A 14940-nucleotide genomic window follows, 5' to 3' on the forward strand; every position below is an offset into this window, starting at 1 on the left:
TTCGAAAAAAGCTAGGAAATATAAAGCAAATAAGTAAATCAAACCCAAAAAACCTTAGCTTTAAGAAAGAATATCGAATTATTAGAAATAAATACTTTCAAGCTATTAAAACAGTAAAGAAAAATCATTAGAATGAATTTCTAGAAAAGAAGGATATACAGACAATTTTCAAAGCAATAGCTTATATTAAAGACTTTCAAGATCAAAGGATACCGGATATTTCAATAGAAAACTCTTTCAAAGAAAAATGCTTTACTTTTAGATCGACTCTATTTCCACTCTCTTCTATTACTTCAAAATCATAATGGAAAAGGTATAAACAATTCAAGAAATAGGAATGGCTTAATCTCTCTCAAACCGAATTAAGCAATGCTTATTTAGCCAAGATATAAGGAAAGACTTCTAACCTAAATGAAATCACTCAAGAAATCATTATAAAGGTTTATAAAACAATTCTACAAATCTTTTTTATTCTTTTCAGCAAATTTCTTAATCTTGGATATTACTCTAAATGCTGGAAACAAGCTACTAAAGCTATTCTAAATTTATTTATTTTTTTTTATTTATTTATAGTGATTAACATCTTATAGAGAACCTCCCTAGGAGTATAAAAGACATAGCTAGATCTAGAGTTACAAATACAGAAAGGTGTTGATGTGTATATTAGTAAAACCTTATAGGGTAAACCCAGTTCCTTTTATATATCCTAAACAAGTCAGTATAATATTCGCAAATAGAGCCATTTGATCAGCCCTATATTCCTAGCGCTTTCTACTACTCGTGGAGAAAAACGCTTTGATTATACAATTACTCCTATTATAAAACTATATAGGCAGGAGCAATATGTATACAGATATATTGCTTCAAAAAAACAGGTGTGTATATAATAGTACTCTATAAAAGCAAAGGATTCAGCTATTGAATTGTTCAAGAGGAGCAGCCGGAACAATGATTCCGCTAAATAGCGGAGTGGCGTATAAGCACAGTAGTAGTGGCTGAAGGGGGGATTAGTTCCCCTTCAGTATTCGATCGATCGCTTTTGCAGCCCATAATAGAAAAGCTCTATTAGGGTTAGCAATAGATTGTCGGAGCTCAGTGGAGCTGTGTCAGGAGGTTTATACTAAAGTAACCTATGAGGCGGCATATAGGGTGGATCCATGTGGATCAGATCGCTATAGCCATAAGTCGTAGAACAGTAGGAGAGTGACCCGATCACTCTACCACTGAACCAGCCAGGCTCCTTGCGGAGGACAATGGTCTTTTTGTCAAAAAAGCTATTCTAAAGAAAGCCTCAAAACCTGATTATTCACTTCTAAAAGCATATAGAGTAATTACACTCTTAAACTATCTTGAAAAAATTAGTAAAAGGATTCTAGCTTAACAATTAGGTTTTTTAGTAGAAACTATTTACCTTTTATATAAGAACCAAATGAAAGGTTAGCAAAAGAAATTAGCAATTGATATTATATTATTATTAATTACAGAAATCGAAAGAAATAAGTAAGTTAATAAGAAGATCTTAATATTATTTATAAATATAAAGGGAGCTTTTGATTATATTTTAAGAAATCGATTATTGGATATCTATAAGAAGCTAAGACTATCAACAAATCTTATCTCCTGAATAACTTTATTCCTATAGTAGAGACAGCTGAAGTTATCCTTCAATAGCTAAACCGAATCCTTCAAGCCAATTTCAACCGGAATATCATAAGGCAGTCTAATCTCCCCAATCCTTTTTCTTATATATATTAGGAACCTCTTCCTATTCAATTCAGTAAAGTTTCTTTCTTATATAAATAATATTATTCTAATCACCAATTTATTCACTTAGAAAAAGAATATTAAATCTTAGAAAGAGCTACAAAACAAATCTATGAATTCAGTTCAAAGAATTCTATTCAATTTGATCTGGCGAAAACTAAGCTAATACACTTTTCGTCATCAAAACTAATGAAAAACTACCCAATCACACTACCCAATTTCAAAACAATCATATTTCAATCCCTAATTAGATGATTGGGAATATGATTCGATCCAAACCTCAAATTCAATCAATATATTAATATTCGAATTATACAAGCCAAAGGAGCCTTCTATTGAATGGCCCGATTAGCTAATATCGAAAAGGGCTTTAGTTCTAAAGCTCTTAGATAGCTATATATAGTATATATGATTAGCATAGCTGACTATGGTTTAGTGATTTGATAAAAAGGTTAAACTCATTTCAAGAATATAATACAATCACTTCAAAACCTAGCCCTTCACAAGATATTAGGAGTATTCAAAACAGCTTCAATCAGTTCAATGGAAGTAGAAGTTGGCCTAAAATCTTCCAAAATCCGATTAGATTAAATATCAGATAATATGCTTTTCGATTAACTAAATCATTATCAAAATATCCAATCAATATTGAAAAAGAAACTTCAGCTCAATATCAAGCCGATTTAGAAATAATCCCTATACCTTAAAGAAAATAATATAAATCTATTCAACTAAATAAAATCAGAAAATCGATAAACCAGAACTTCAATCCTTCCTCACTTAAAAAATCATTCACTTTAACTTCCCTTTATAAAAAAGAGATATCCCCTTCAAAATCAATATTAGCAATTCGTTAAAAAAGATACTATTATTCTTCATAATATTATCTTCAAATACAGGGATAAGGATACTACCTATATTATACTAATACCTCCTCCACTGAAAAGGGAATTGGTATCAGAATAGGCATAATAGCTATACAATCAAATAATCAAATTCTATATTAAGAGCAAAGCAATATTGATACTAATCAATTAATATATAATAAAAAGCTTTTTAGAATTACAAAAGCTATCAAATATACTAATTCCATTACTTACAGTAATCAAAAGTTCAAAATCTATTCAAACAATCAAGCTAATTTATACCATCTAAAAACTCCTTCAAATCATCCAGAACAAGCCTATTAAATAAGAGCAATCAAAGCAGCAAAGGTTATCAAAGCAAAAGAAGCCGAAATCTCGCTAAATTGAGTTCCTAGTCATACCTCAGTTGAAGGAAATGAGCTAGCAAATAAGCTAGCCAAGGAAGCAACCACAATACAATCCATCTCAAACAAAACAAGCTTTGGACTATTAAATATAATTGTTAAGGAATATACTTCAGATTAATAGCTTAATACCCTCAATCAATACAACTCAAATCAAACCAATCTCTATCAACTTACTCGAAACTATTTTCTTAGAAAATAGGCTCGAAAATCAAGTTATTAAGCAGAACCAATTGAAACACTACTAGCACATTCTTTCAATTCAAATTAGGTTATAGATATATCAAATCCTATTTATATCGCTTTAAACTTTCCAATAACAAATATATATATAATAATATCGAGACACTATAATATCTCCTTATTAGCTGCTCCATATATAAAACTAAAAAAAAAGAAATCTTTAAGGAGATATCTTTATTCAAAATCACTATACAATTCCTACTTCATATCAAAATTGATATCGAGTTAGTCATCAAATTCATCAATATTATCAAAATAACTATAAGGGCATAATATCTAGCTAAAGCTTTGATACAAAACGAAATAGAAGAAAGAGAGATAATAAAAAAAGAAAAAGATATAATAATAAAGAGAAAAAGAGTTATTATAGAAATAGAAAGAATAATAATTGAAGAAAAAGAAAAAGAAGAGAGGAGTTTCTTGCTAATTTCTTGAGTATTATATTTTCCTTTCCTTATTATATGCAATGTGTATAATAAGCAAACACTAGTCCCCAACATTTGTTTTCACTTCCCTAAATCGAATATATCCATCTTTGTAGAATAAAAAGTTACCTGCTAGAGCCTCTAGAGGCTTAGCCGTCCTATATAGTCTTAGACTGAACGTGGACGTAAATGAAATCAATCAATCAATCAATCAGTCGAGGAGAAAGACATAAACTATGATATAAACTATTATCATGATCTGGGCGCTAATGACACAAAGAAGAGCTCATCGTGGAATGGAGTCATCAGTAGACATCATTTGGGGAGCCTTTTGCGAAGTATGGGTGAGAAGATAGCGATCACTCTTTTACAGACGATAGGGTACTAAGCGAGTTTTAGGTCATGACTACATCCGTAATCTCAGACAGGCCAAAAATCAGAAGGCTATGGACAAGGTGCGCTCCGAATGGAACCAGAAGCTAATCTCTTACATGATACTGAAGGATGAGAAACTTCGTCGGAAATACAATGAGCACAACCACAGCTATAAGTTCTACGAACATTTGCAAAAAGAACATGACTCCAAGGAGCTTGAAAGAGTGCACAACTCACCAGTTCTAGTATCAGAGAAGATGGAGCTTCGTGGCAAGAGTGTTAGCTTTCAGCCAGCTACCACAGGTTATTCCTTCCGAAAACTATCCACAGAGACGAATGATGTTTTTATGGAGGGTGTTTCGGATGATGGAGCTAGTGCTTCTGATACGCTGACCAGAGTGGAACAAAATACAGAGATAGATTACTCAGTGGCTATTACATCTTCTGAGAAGCTCGGCGATCGTGTTCAAGTAAATCCCCATACTATCACTGACCGTCTTCCCAAATTAATGTCTCAAGCCTTTTCCATTGGTAAAATCCCACTTCAAAATAAACTTACTAATCAAAATGCCGAATTATTGACTGACTCACTCAAATCTTCTACACTGCAACGCAAATTGTTGCAGACTCGGGAAATTCAAGCACAACGTGTAGTTCAAGAAAAGAAAGCTCCATCAAAACTTTCAGTTCAAGTAACAGAGCGAAGTGCCAAATTTTCGAAGGAAGCTCGAACCCAACATCCAGCTGTTCAAGATCAAGTGCCCAAAATTCTGCCTGATCAACAGGCTTTCGTCCAAAAGCAACTTAATGCGCAACGAGCCGCTGTACAAAGTGCGGCTTTGCATCGCGCAGAAATTCAAAGATCCTTGGGTTTAGACAGAGCTCCTCCAACTGGTCCTCGAATTCCGTTAGGTATGGCTCCCCGCTTGATGATAAGTTCATTTGCACACAGCTTGAACTCCACTTCGCTGTCGAAATCATGCCCACAACTTGGGTTGAAGATAATTCCTCCTCCCATGATCAATAAAGTTGCTGAGATCACGGGGTCTACATTACAGCTGTCGAAAGGCAGCAAGCAGGGCCCAGCGAAGAAGAAGCGAAGGGTCCGGGATAAAGAGTCTGATGGAAAGAAAGAGATAAGAAACGTGGGTAATGGAGATGGCAGTGGAAGCGGTGTTGATGTAACATTGCAGGATAAAGGGAGGGCGAAAGAAGACCGAGGGGAGAAGAGTAGTTTGAAGGAGGACGGGGAAATATTAGAGGATGATTGATTGATTGATTGATTGATTGATTGATTTTATTAACGTCCTTTTTCAGTCCATGACTATTTAGGACGGCTAGGCTATAGGGGCCTAGCAAATACTATTGGATATCTACAGTAGATATATTCAATTTGGGGGAGTAAAAACGAATGCTGGGGAACTAAGCCCGATCTCTATTCGGAATACAAATAGAGATAATTATCTTCATCCTCTGAAACACTTCCTTCCTGACTCTTCCCCTCCCCTAATCCAATTAAAATATCCCAATATTCAATTTCTCTTTTTTTAAAATCCTAAATCCAATTTGCTATTCCTCCCTTTCTATAAAAGACAAGAGTTATCCCCTTCTGAGTTGCCTTCAATATAGCAAAGTGTTCTCTTGCTAGTGAGGTAGCAGTAGAAGGCACTACTCTTCTCTATCTTTATTTCTTTTAAACTAGCTTCTTATATATTTTTATAAGCTTGATATTCTCTAGTTTTTATTAAATGTGTATAGTCGAAACTATTGACAATAATAGGACAAAGCTGAGCTCTAAGCCTATACACAAATCAATTCGGAAAATTCGAAAATTTGAAAATTAAAAGGAAAAATGTTATATTGTATTGATGCCCAGAGTATAGTATTAATTTGAAAGTAATAGCATTCTCTATATTGTGTTGTTGTAATATTCGAATAACTGAAAGCCAAAGGATATAAAAAAAGGGATTGTAGTATGAGTAGAGCGATGGTAAGCTCTATATCAAAAAGACTCTTTTAAAGAAAAGAGATCTACTACATATCTTATTTCTATAAAGTAATAATCGATAATAGATGTTGAATCTAACCGGGGTTTCTGTAACCTTTGTATCCGCATCTAAAGCTGGTATTCAACTCTTCATAGATATTGTTATTGTAAAATCGTAATATAATCCTTCGCTATATCTCTGATACCTCTCTCCTTCCAATTCTTCCAATTCCATCTGCGACTCAATCTTAGCTCTACAGACTCTCAAGAGAGAGCTGGAGGTTCGTAGGATGCACCGCGTACAGGTGTTGAGTCTTCGCATCCCTATTAGAGGATGAGAGAGGGGGCGAAACCGGTCGGAGACAAAGCGGAAATAATGGAGTTGGGAGAGATAGTAGCGGAAAAAAGCGCAAGAGAGAGCACAGGAAAGATTCATGACGCCCTGCTAATATAGGGTGCAGTGGAGAGATATGTGATAAAGCCACAACGGGGCCTCTTTTCTATAGGCGACATTACATACACAGATATGAAGGAGACTTGATAGGCATGGTTGGGTGCAGAATTGAAGAGATTGCGGTTCAATTTGGGATCATTGAAATTTGAACTTTACATGGATTGGCATAAAGTTGATCTAGGCTATGTCAAATATGGAGTACCACAGTCTATTTCATTCGGCACAATGAATTACAATTAATCCTAAATACCGTTTCAGAAATATTGATTTGACCTTTTGGTATCCACTTGTCATTTTGGGTAGACCAAGCCAAATTCTGAAATCGGCATTTTCTCACGCTTATAATCATAATGCATGATTCTAAATCAATCATTCTGTTATGAAAAAACATGTTTCCCATATGACTACGGTTTCGTCATACAAAATATTTCAACCCAAAAGTAAAGATAGTAACTTCATGAGTGGTTCCAAGGGCATTTGACTCGAGCACGTACATTGAAACATCAATTTCATCTCAGCTTAGTCAAAGTCATAATAGTCCTTGTGGTATGATTCTCAAGATTCACCAACATCGTTCAACGCACGGGAAGTCAAAAGTTTTCCCACCTAACTACGGGAAGAATTGTTATATATCCTTTTGATCTGCGTGGGAATACCTTTGATTAACCACTAAGTCGGTCATACTCGATATACAGATTCAGAACATGGAAACTCTGGGATAGGTTCAGCTAATCTGTCCTGATAATAATACTGTATGTATCACGCCATCGAGGATAGTAAAGGACTAATGGCATTAGTGCACTGGTTGCTAGACCATCGAGAAGACGATACTTGCTAGCCAACATCATCCATATCCAACGAAACAAGATGTGTATCTTGAGGCTCTTCTATTGTGGCGTTTTTCCTGAATTCAATAAACTTACGTATTTGGCGCGGTTCTGTCCATCTAATAAGATCCCTCTTAGCGAAATCCCTGACACACACAAGTTCCTTCACATCGAAGTATTACATCGAGCTGCCAGATGTTACAAAGCGCATACATGGCATATGGGCGGCACCACGTGTCCTGGCTGGGTTGAGGGAGAGGAAGAGATGTTACTCACGCAAATGGCTGATGAAGGTGTCAATATTCTTAAAGCTTTTGACAAGGCCTTCGAATATGATCATGATAATTGTTGGATTAAGGAAAAGGTATGGAAGCGTGGAATGAGCTTTGCAGAAGTCATCCACCAGGTAAAGATGACCTTGACTGGAAAGAAAATCAAAAGGAGATTCAAGGTAGATGAACGACTCGGATGGACGAAACCTTGGATAAATGAAACCTCTCTTGCGGAACAGGAACAAAATACCCCCAACTATGACATAGTCCAGGAAGTTTATGATCAGAAGCATTTGGCAGTTCTTGATCAAGAGTCATCGAAAGCTTGTGCGAAATTTTAAAAGAGCTGGCGGAGAAAGGCTTTAGAGTAGATCCTTCACTCATTTCTTATGGAGACTCGACCGAAAAGGACGATAAGGAGTGAGCAACTTCATGATAGGAAAATGGTGCTATCATCTGGTATGAATGGGTCAAAAATTGTGTTTTAACAATGCGTTGCTTTTCACTGGAAGATCACAGGAATGATCGAGCTAGTTTATCAGTTGCCGTACTGAATTTGAGATACTAGTATTTAGTATCTATTCGCATGAATTTTCTGAAGAGGAAAAATTGATTGGCTGCTTTGGTGTGGATAGTCTGAAGTATCTCGCTGTAAAAGAAATTCCAAGGTGATATTCTCAATAGACATTGTGACTTGATTTCTTTCTCATCCTCTTGAAACCAGTGCGATGATCATTTCCAGTAACATGCATCCCATCTAACGAATCAGTCTCAGAGTACTTTACATCTGATAAAATCCAACGATATAATTGACAGCCATCATTCCAGATAGTTTTGAGATTTCCAGCAAGCAGTTGCTCTGCCATAACCCAGTGTACTGAAGAAAGCCACACCAGACCAAATCTGAAGTAATCACTAGATCGTGAGAATAACTCGGTATAGAGCATGAATGACTACACTAGAAGCTTCTTAAATTCTTTCCATCATATGTTAGAAGGCACTGAAGGGCAAGTTGCTTTTCCTTCGATCGTACCGAAGTGCATGTGTGCTGGCAGTTGTTCCATCATGACCGACAATAAAGAATCGCAGCTTTTAGGGTACTAAACTGGGAGTGTAGAGATCTACATGGTAGATTATTGGTATTAAGCTACTTTGGGGTCAAGAGTGCCAGTGACTTGGGATTGCAGTTAGTATTATGATTAGGAAACAAATGATTGAGGACAACCAACGATGGAGGCCAGCTGTACTTGAGCAAATCAATTGATCGCAGTTTGCACTAAGCTCTGGTGGGTGATCTTCCTCCTTGTAGAGATCGAAAGATCAACCCCAAACGAAGGAGAAATGTAAAGTTGTCGTGATGAACTAGAATTCCTAGACAATAAAAATTCAAGTCATTTTGTTGTTTGCTCACCTCGGCAATTTTGCTAGCGAGGCGCTCTCCTGAGCTCTTTCCACCTTGTTCTCGGCAACAAATATAGAGTTTTCTTGTACGTTGCACACCATAGAATACCAAAATAAAACTTTTGGACAAAGCGTGTTTCTAATTAGTAAATGAATTATGTTGACGTCGCATCCTGAGTGCATCCATTGTTAATGGCATGTCCGACTTCAGCCGTTCCGCCTGCGGTTGCAATAGTAGACCACCACATCTGATAGGCTTAGGAGAACAAGGTTCTGTCTTTTAGGCTCATTCGTATATATTAATTGTAAACACGCTCACGTGACACTATCCTCCTCAGTACCTAGCTCGAGGGCAGCTTGGCTTAAAACATCGAGGATCTGATGGATCTATCATTAATATTACAAAAGTAGAATAAGGGCTCATTCGGATCAAAAAAAAATTTGATATTAAATCAATATATTAAATATATTAGATCTAGTATAATATTTACTGAATACAATATTAAGTTTAATATATATTAATTCAAATAAATATATTTACTAAATACAATATTAAATTTAATAAAATATTAAGTCTAATAATATTAAAATAACAAATACAATAAATTTTCTCAATCTTTCTTGTATAATCAATAACAACTTTTGAAATATAATTAAACAAATATATTGAGAAAAAGCATTATCTTCTTCATTTCAATTGTGACGATTCAGTCCCTTTCAGGTTCCTTTCTCAGTCACTTAGCTTCTAGGACCTTAGCCTAGCACGTGACTCATTGATGTATATAGTCCGGAGCCCTTACAGTTCTCTTCTTATTCTTTTCTTCCTTCTTTAGTTTTAGATTCTAAAATAGAATTGAATCCTTTTATAACAGTCCTTTACATTATCTAAAACTCACCTATACAAGTCTCTACCGGTAAACGGCATACCAAATAATATCTCACCTTTTCCTAGGCCACCCAAGCATCAACATTGCGTGAACTAGAAGAACCTATACCAGAAAAACAAGGAAATGTCTCTGAAGAATAGTTAACCAATAATAATCCCCTAATCCTCATATCAATTCTTCAAGAAAATCGAAAAGAGTCGCAAAGAAGTGTATTCAAGCTTTTCTTCACGATTCCGAAGAATCTAGTATAATCATAGTCTTTCAAAGCAAAGAACTACTGTATACTCCTCCTCCTCAAGCAAAAGCTAGCTCTTCCATTTCAACCTCAAATCAATTTGTTGCTCTCGACGATAACGAAGAAGATTCGGATTCCCTTACTTCTGGAATGATTATGCTACAAAAAGGCAAAGAACCAGATAAAGAAGAGCCTCCTGCCTGAACCAATAATCTTCTCAATCTTATCACTCAGCAAAATGCTACTATTGCTGAATTGAGATTGGAAATCAACAATATTCGTACCTCTCACCTTTCTAAGAATAACTCTTGGAATCGATCCCCTGCTTTCTAGAAAGCCTCATATCAGTCAGTCCTGATATAATTGAACCTGTGGATTTTACGGAAGCTATTATATATCTTTCACATAAAAAGGATACTCATCTTATTCCTGATTCGATTTTTCCTCAACAATCCACATTTGATAAGCAAGGCACAACTTTCTTTACTCTCTATAGAATAAAGAAGATCCCCCATTTTACAAAAAAGCTTTCGGATAGCAAAGCCTTGAAGTCCAAAACTATGGAAATATCTGATTGAATATAACCTGGAACAATATGTATATACTTTTATTAGCGAAAGGCAATGTAGGATTTACATTATCGCTAATATCGAAGGCATAGCTCGTAATCACTTGCAGCCCCTACTTCTTGATCCATCTTCCGAATATAATGTATAAGGATTAATTGAAGCCGCTGTATAAATTATTACTAATCCGACCGAGCAACAAGTGATATTAGATCAATATGAAATATTAAGACAAGGCGCAAATCAGTTATTTGGGAATTCTATCAAAAATTTCGATAATTAGCTAATATTGCCGGAATTCAAGATAGCTTTATTCTTCTCAATAGCCTTCGGAACCGAATTAATATCAGATTAGCATATACTTATGTTACGGAGTTCACTAGTTTTTGAAGTGTTAATGATTATACAGCTCTCCTTCAAATTCATAATGTGAATTACCGATCTATTAAAGCTAGGGAATATGCAACCGCGTCGGCTACCCAATCGAACCCTGCTAGCAATCATACGACTACTTCACAACAATCACGCTCTACATCTAAGACTAGTCAAGAGATCCCACAATATTCTGCGAATACCGTTCCATCTTGCTTATTATTGAATCACCAATCTAATACAATTTTTATTTCGAATAATCCTTATCATAATTCCCAATCTTGGAAATCTAATGGTCCAGCGAGAAATTCGATTCCAGCTCAATCCGATTCCTGAATTCAAGAGATTATTGATGCTGATGAACTTTTTGGCGAATCTATCGATAACTTTTCCGATATCTAACAGTTAGTGGATTTCGTTTAGAAAGAAGAAGTAATAAATACAAAGTCTTCAAAAGACAAACTCTAGGAAAAGTCTCCTTTTTAGAGTATCTAAGAGATATGAGATATCTTGATCTACGAAAGCTAATAAAAGATCCTCATATAATTATTCCTTATACGATTTCGAAGTAAGGAATTGCTTTTCAAGTTCAAGCTCTTATTGACTCCAGAGCTAATAGCTATGCATTTATTAACAAAGCTCTTCTACAACAAATCTCCTCGGTATTCACTATCTTTGTTACTAAACTACCCGCTCCAATATCTGTCAAAGGGTATAATAACATTATAGATAAACAAATTACTCATTATATTCATTTTACACTTACAATTAATAAACGTATTCAATTATACACTTCTTTCTAATTACTACTCTTCAGAACAATGGTGTTATTTTAGAACGACAATAGCTAGCTGAGCATTCCCTCCTTCTGATTACAAGAAGCAGAAACTGCTTTGGCCCCGTTCTTATCCTCCAACTCTTTCTTTCGCTTCCAATCGTATTCTCTTTTAGAAAGACCTCAAACCTAAGCCTCTAGATTCAGCAATACAATTAGACGCTGAGCAAAGAGATCGAAGTAGATCAATATTGGAGAAGGACGAAAATCCCCTATTCTTAATAATATACATTATTCTTCAAACCTAATTTCACAAGTTAATTCTGATTATGAAATCACCCTTTCGGACAATTCAACAGAATCCAATATATCCCCTGATATCCAAGTATTAGAAGTTTCTCCTCAAAAAAGCTCCAAAGTCTTGAAACCTTTAAAAGAGAACTTTGAAAAGACCTCAAAGGAGATATCCTCGATTCTGACTACTATTGGCAACACTTTTAAGAAATCAATAATCAGAAGTATTAAGCGAATGAACGAAATTCTGAAGGATCTATTATACGAAGTCTTAAAGGATAATTCACCTATACCTACACCTCGTAAAAGGCGTTTTTCTATCCCGCATTCCTCAGATAGCTCCAAAGCGCCTAATCGAATTGCTCTTATTACAGGCTCTGCATTCTATTTGACCTATATACACCAACAAAACGATGAATTATTCATTAGCTCTTTCCACGAAATTAGCGAATTAATCGATCAACGCTCTGAAGAGGAAGTATCAACCAAATTAGTTGATACTGCATTGCAAGACCTTCATTCTAGCCTATTGCAACGCTGTATAGCTGCATACTCGTTACTAGCCTCATTATCTGCGCTGAACGCAGAACCTTCCATTCCACCAGAATATGAAGACTATGCCGACGTATTCTCGAAAGCCGAATCGGATATACTACCACCACATCGATTATACGACCATAAGATTACCCTTGAAGGTGATGGTGAAAAAGCTCTCAAATACAGTTCTCTTTATAAGATGTCTCTTGAAGAGCTTGAAACAGTCAAGAAGTATATCACTGATAACCTTTATAAAGGCTTTATTGAATCTAATCAAGCTCCGTTTGCAGCCCCTATCCTCTTTATGAGAAAAGCAGATGGAAGTCTTCGACTCTGTATCGATTTTCGCGTACTGAACTCACTTACCCGAAAGGATCGATACTCTCTCCCTTTGATTAACGAAATCCTTGGCCACCTTACTGACGCTAAGATTTTCACCAAACTCGATATCCATTAAGCATTCTATCGAATTAGAATGGACCCTCAATCCGAAGAATATACAACTTTCCGTACACGCTATGGAGCCTACAAGTGCCGTATTCTTCCTTTTGGCCTAATCAATAGTCCTGCTACCTATCAACGTTATATGAATAACGTTTTCTTCGATTACCTCGATAACTTCTGTACAGTCTATTTGGATAATATCTTGATTTACTCTTCAGATCCTTTAGAATATCAGATCTATGTGAAAAAGGTCTTACAATGCTTAAGAGATACTGGTCTTTAAGCTGATCTAAAGAAGAGTGAATTTAATATCACTTGTACTAAATACCTTAGCTTTATAATCTCTACAGAAGGAGTTGAAATAGATCCTAAGAAAGTTGCTGTTATATGCAATTGGGCGTATCCGATTACAATTAAAGAAATCCAGTCCTTTTTAGGATTTTGTAATTTCTATCGCCGATTCATACGCAACTTTGGTATATTAGCCAAACCTTTGATTAATCTGACCAAAAATAACGTTCCCTTCTGATTCGATGACGATTGTATACGCGCTTTTGATGCTCTTAAGGACTCTCTTATCTTCTCTCCTGTTCTATAGCATTATCGACAAGACCTTGAATGTATGCTGGAAATAGATGCCTCAGATGGAGTAGTAGCAAGTGTTCTCTCGCAAAAGCATGGCGAAGATTGGCTACTCGTAGGATTCTATTCGAAAACTATGGCTCCTGCTGAACTTAATTACAAAGTCCATGATAAAGAGATGCTCTTTATTGTAAAGTCCTTTAGATATTGGCATGCTGAATTTATTAGTACACCATACCAGATTCGTATCTATATCGATCACAAAGCACTAGTCTATTTTATAACTATAAAAGCCTTAAACTCCCGGCAAGCACGATGGGCCGAATTCCTGGTGGACTACAATTTTGTAATATACTATTGTTCAGGAAAAGACAATCCATTAGCCGATGCTCTTACCCGCCGCACCAACAAACTCGATGACCAAAATCAAAAGAAAAAGTTGCAATGCCATCAGTAACTTCTGAAAAAACGATCAAATCAATCCTCTTATCCTGGCTCGCGAGCTTCAACCAGATTCTTCTGAAGAAGCTTTTATCCGAACCCTAGATCTAGCTCTGATTTTCCCAGTTCTACGGATTATCGATCATATTCTACTTGCTAATCGCTATACTCCTTTTTGAAAGCCTTGCGGAAACAAGCGTAGAAAGACAATAATCACTTTAGTCTCAAAGATGGACTGCTATTATATAAAGACAAACTAATGGTTTCTAATATAGATAATCTTCGTATTCTCTTAATCCGAGAAGCCCATGATAATATCTCTACCGCACATCCAGACATCCGAAAAACCCTGAAGTTATTAATCGATTGCTATTACTAGTGAGGAATCTTTTAAATAGTAGTTTAATACTATTGAAATTGTAATACTTGTTGTAGAATAAATATCTCCCAAAATAAAACCCCTGGCTTGCTATATTTATTGCTAATACCAAGCTGATTCTGGGAACATATTACTATGAATTATTGTAGTTTCAACAAAGATAAATATGGATATGACAATGTATTTGTTATTATCGATCAATTTAGCAAACAAGCTATCTCCATTCTTTGCAAAAAGATGATCGATTTAATTATAGTAACCAAATTATATATTTATTATATTTATTGCTATTTCGGTCCTTTTTTTTCTATAATATCCAATCGTGGATCCCAATTCATATCAAGTTTTTGGAAAGAATTTCAAAAGATTTTAGGTATTAATACTAGTTATTCAATTATGGATTATTCTCA

At 35.4% G+C, this 14940-nt stretch overlaps 2 protein-coding genes across 2 annotated transcripts; both read left to right on the forward strand.

Annotated features, from left to right (window-relative positions):
- Nucleotides 1-4042: 4042 nt before the first annotated feature.
- On the forward strand, nt 4043-5348 carry EAF02_002569 (uncharacterized protein; the record flags this gene model as incomplete). The annotated part of the gene is made up of 2 exons (XM_038898617.1): nt 4043-4046; nt 4102-5348. 2 exons carry the CDS (start codon nt 4043-4045, stop codon nt 5346-5348), a joined length of 1251 nt encoding a protein of 416 aa, XP_038760905.1.
- Nucleotides 5349-7385: 2037 nt separating this feature from the next.
- EAF02_002570 (uncharacterized protein) lies at nt 7386-7958 on the forward strand (the record flags this gene model as incomplete). Its single annotated transcript, XM_038898618.1, has 1 exon — nt 7386-7958. One exon carries the CDS (start codon nt 7386-7388, stop codon nt 7956-7958), a length of 573 nt encoding a protein of 190 aa, XP_038760906.1.
- Between the last annotated feature and the right edge of the window lie 6982 nt (nt 7959-14940).

This window comes from Botrytis sinoallii (assembly GCF_014898435.1).
Source record: "Botrytis sinoallii strain Bc 23 chromosome Unknown BSIN_004, whole genome shotgun sequence".
Lineage (NCBI taxonomy): Eukaryota > Fungi > Ascomycota > Leotiomycetes > Helotiales > Sclerotiniaceae > Botrytis > Botrytis sinoallii.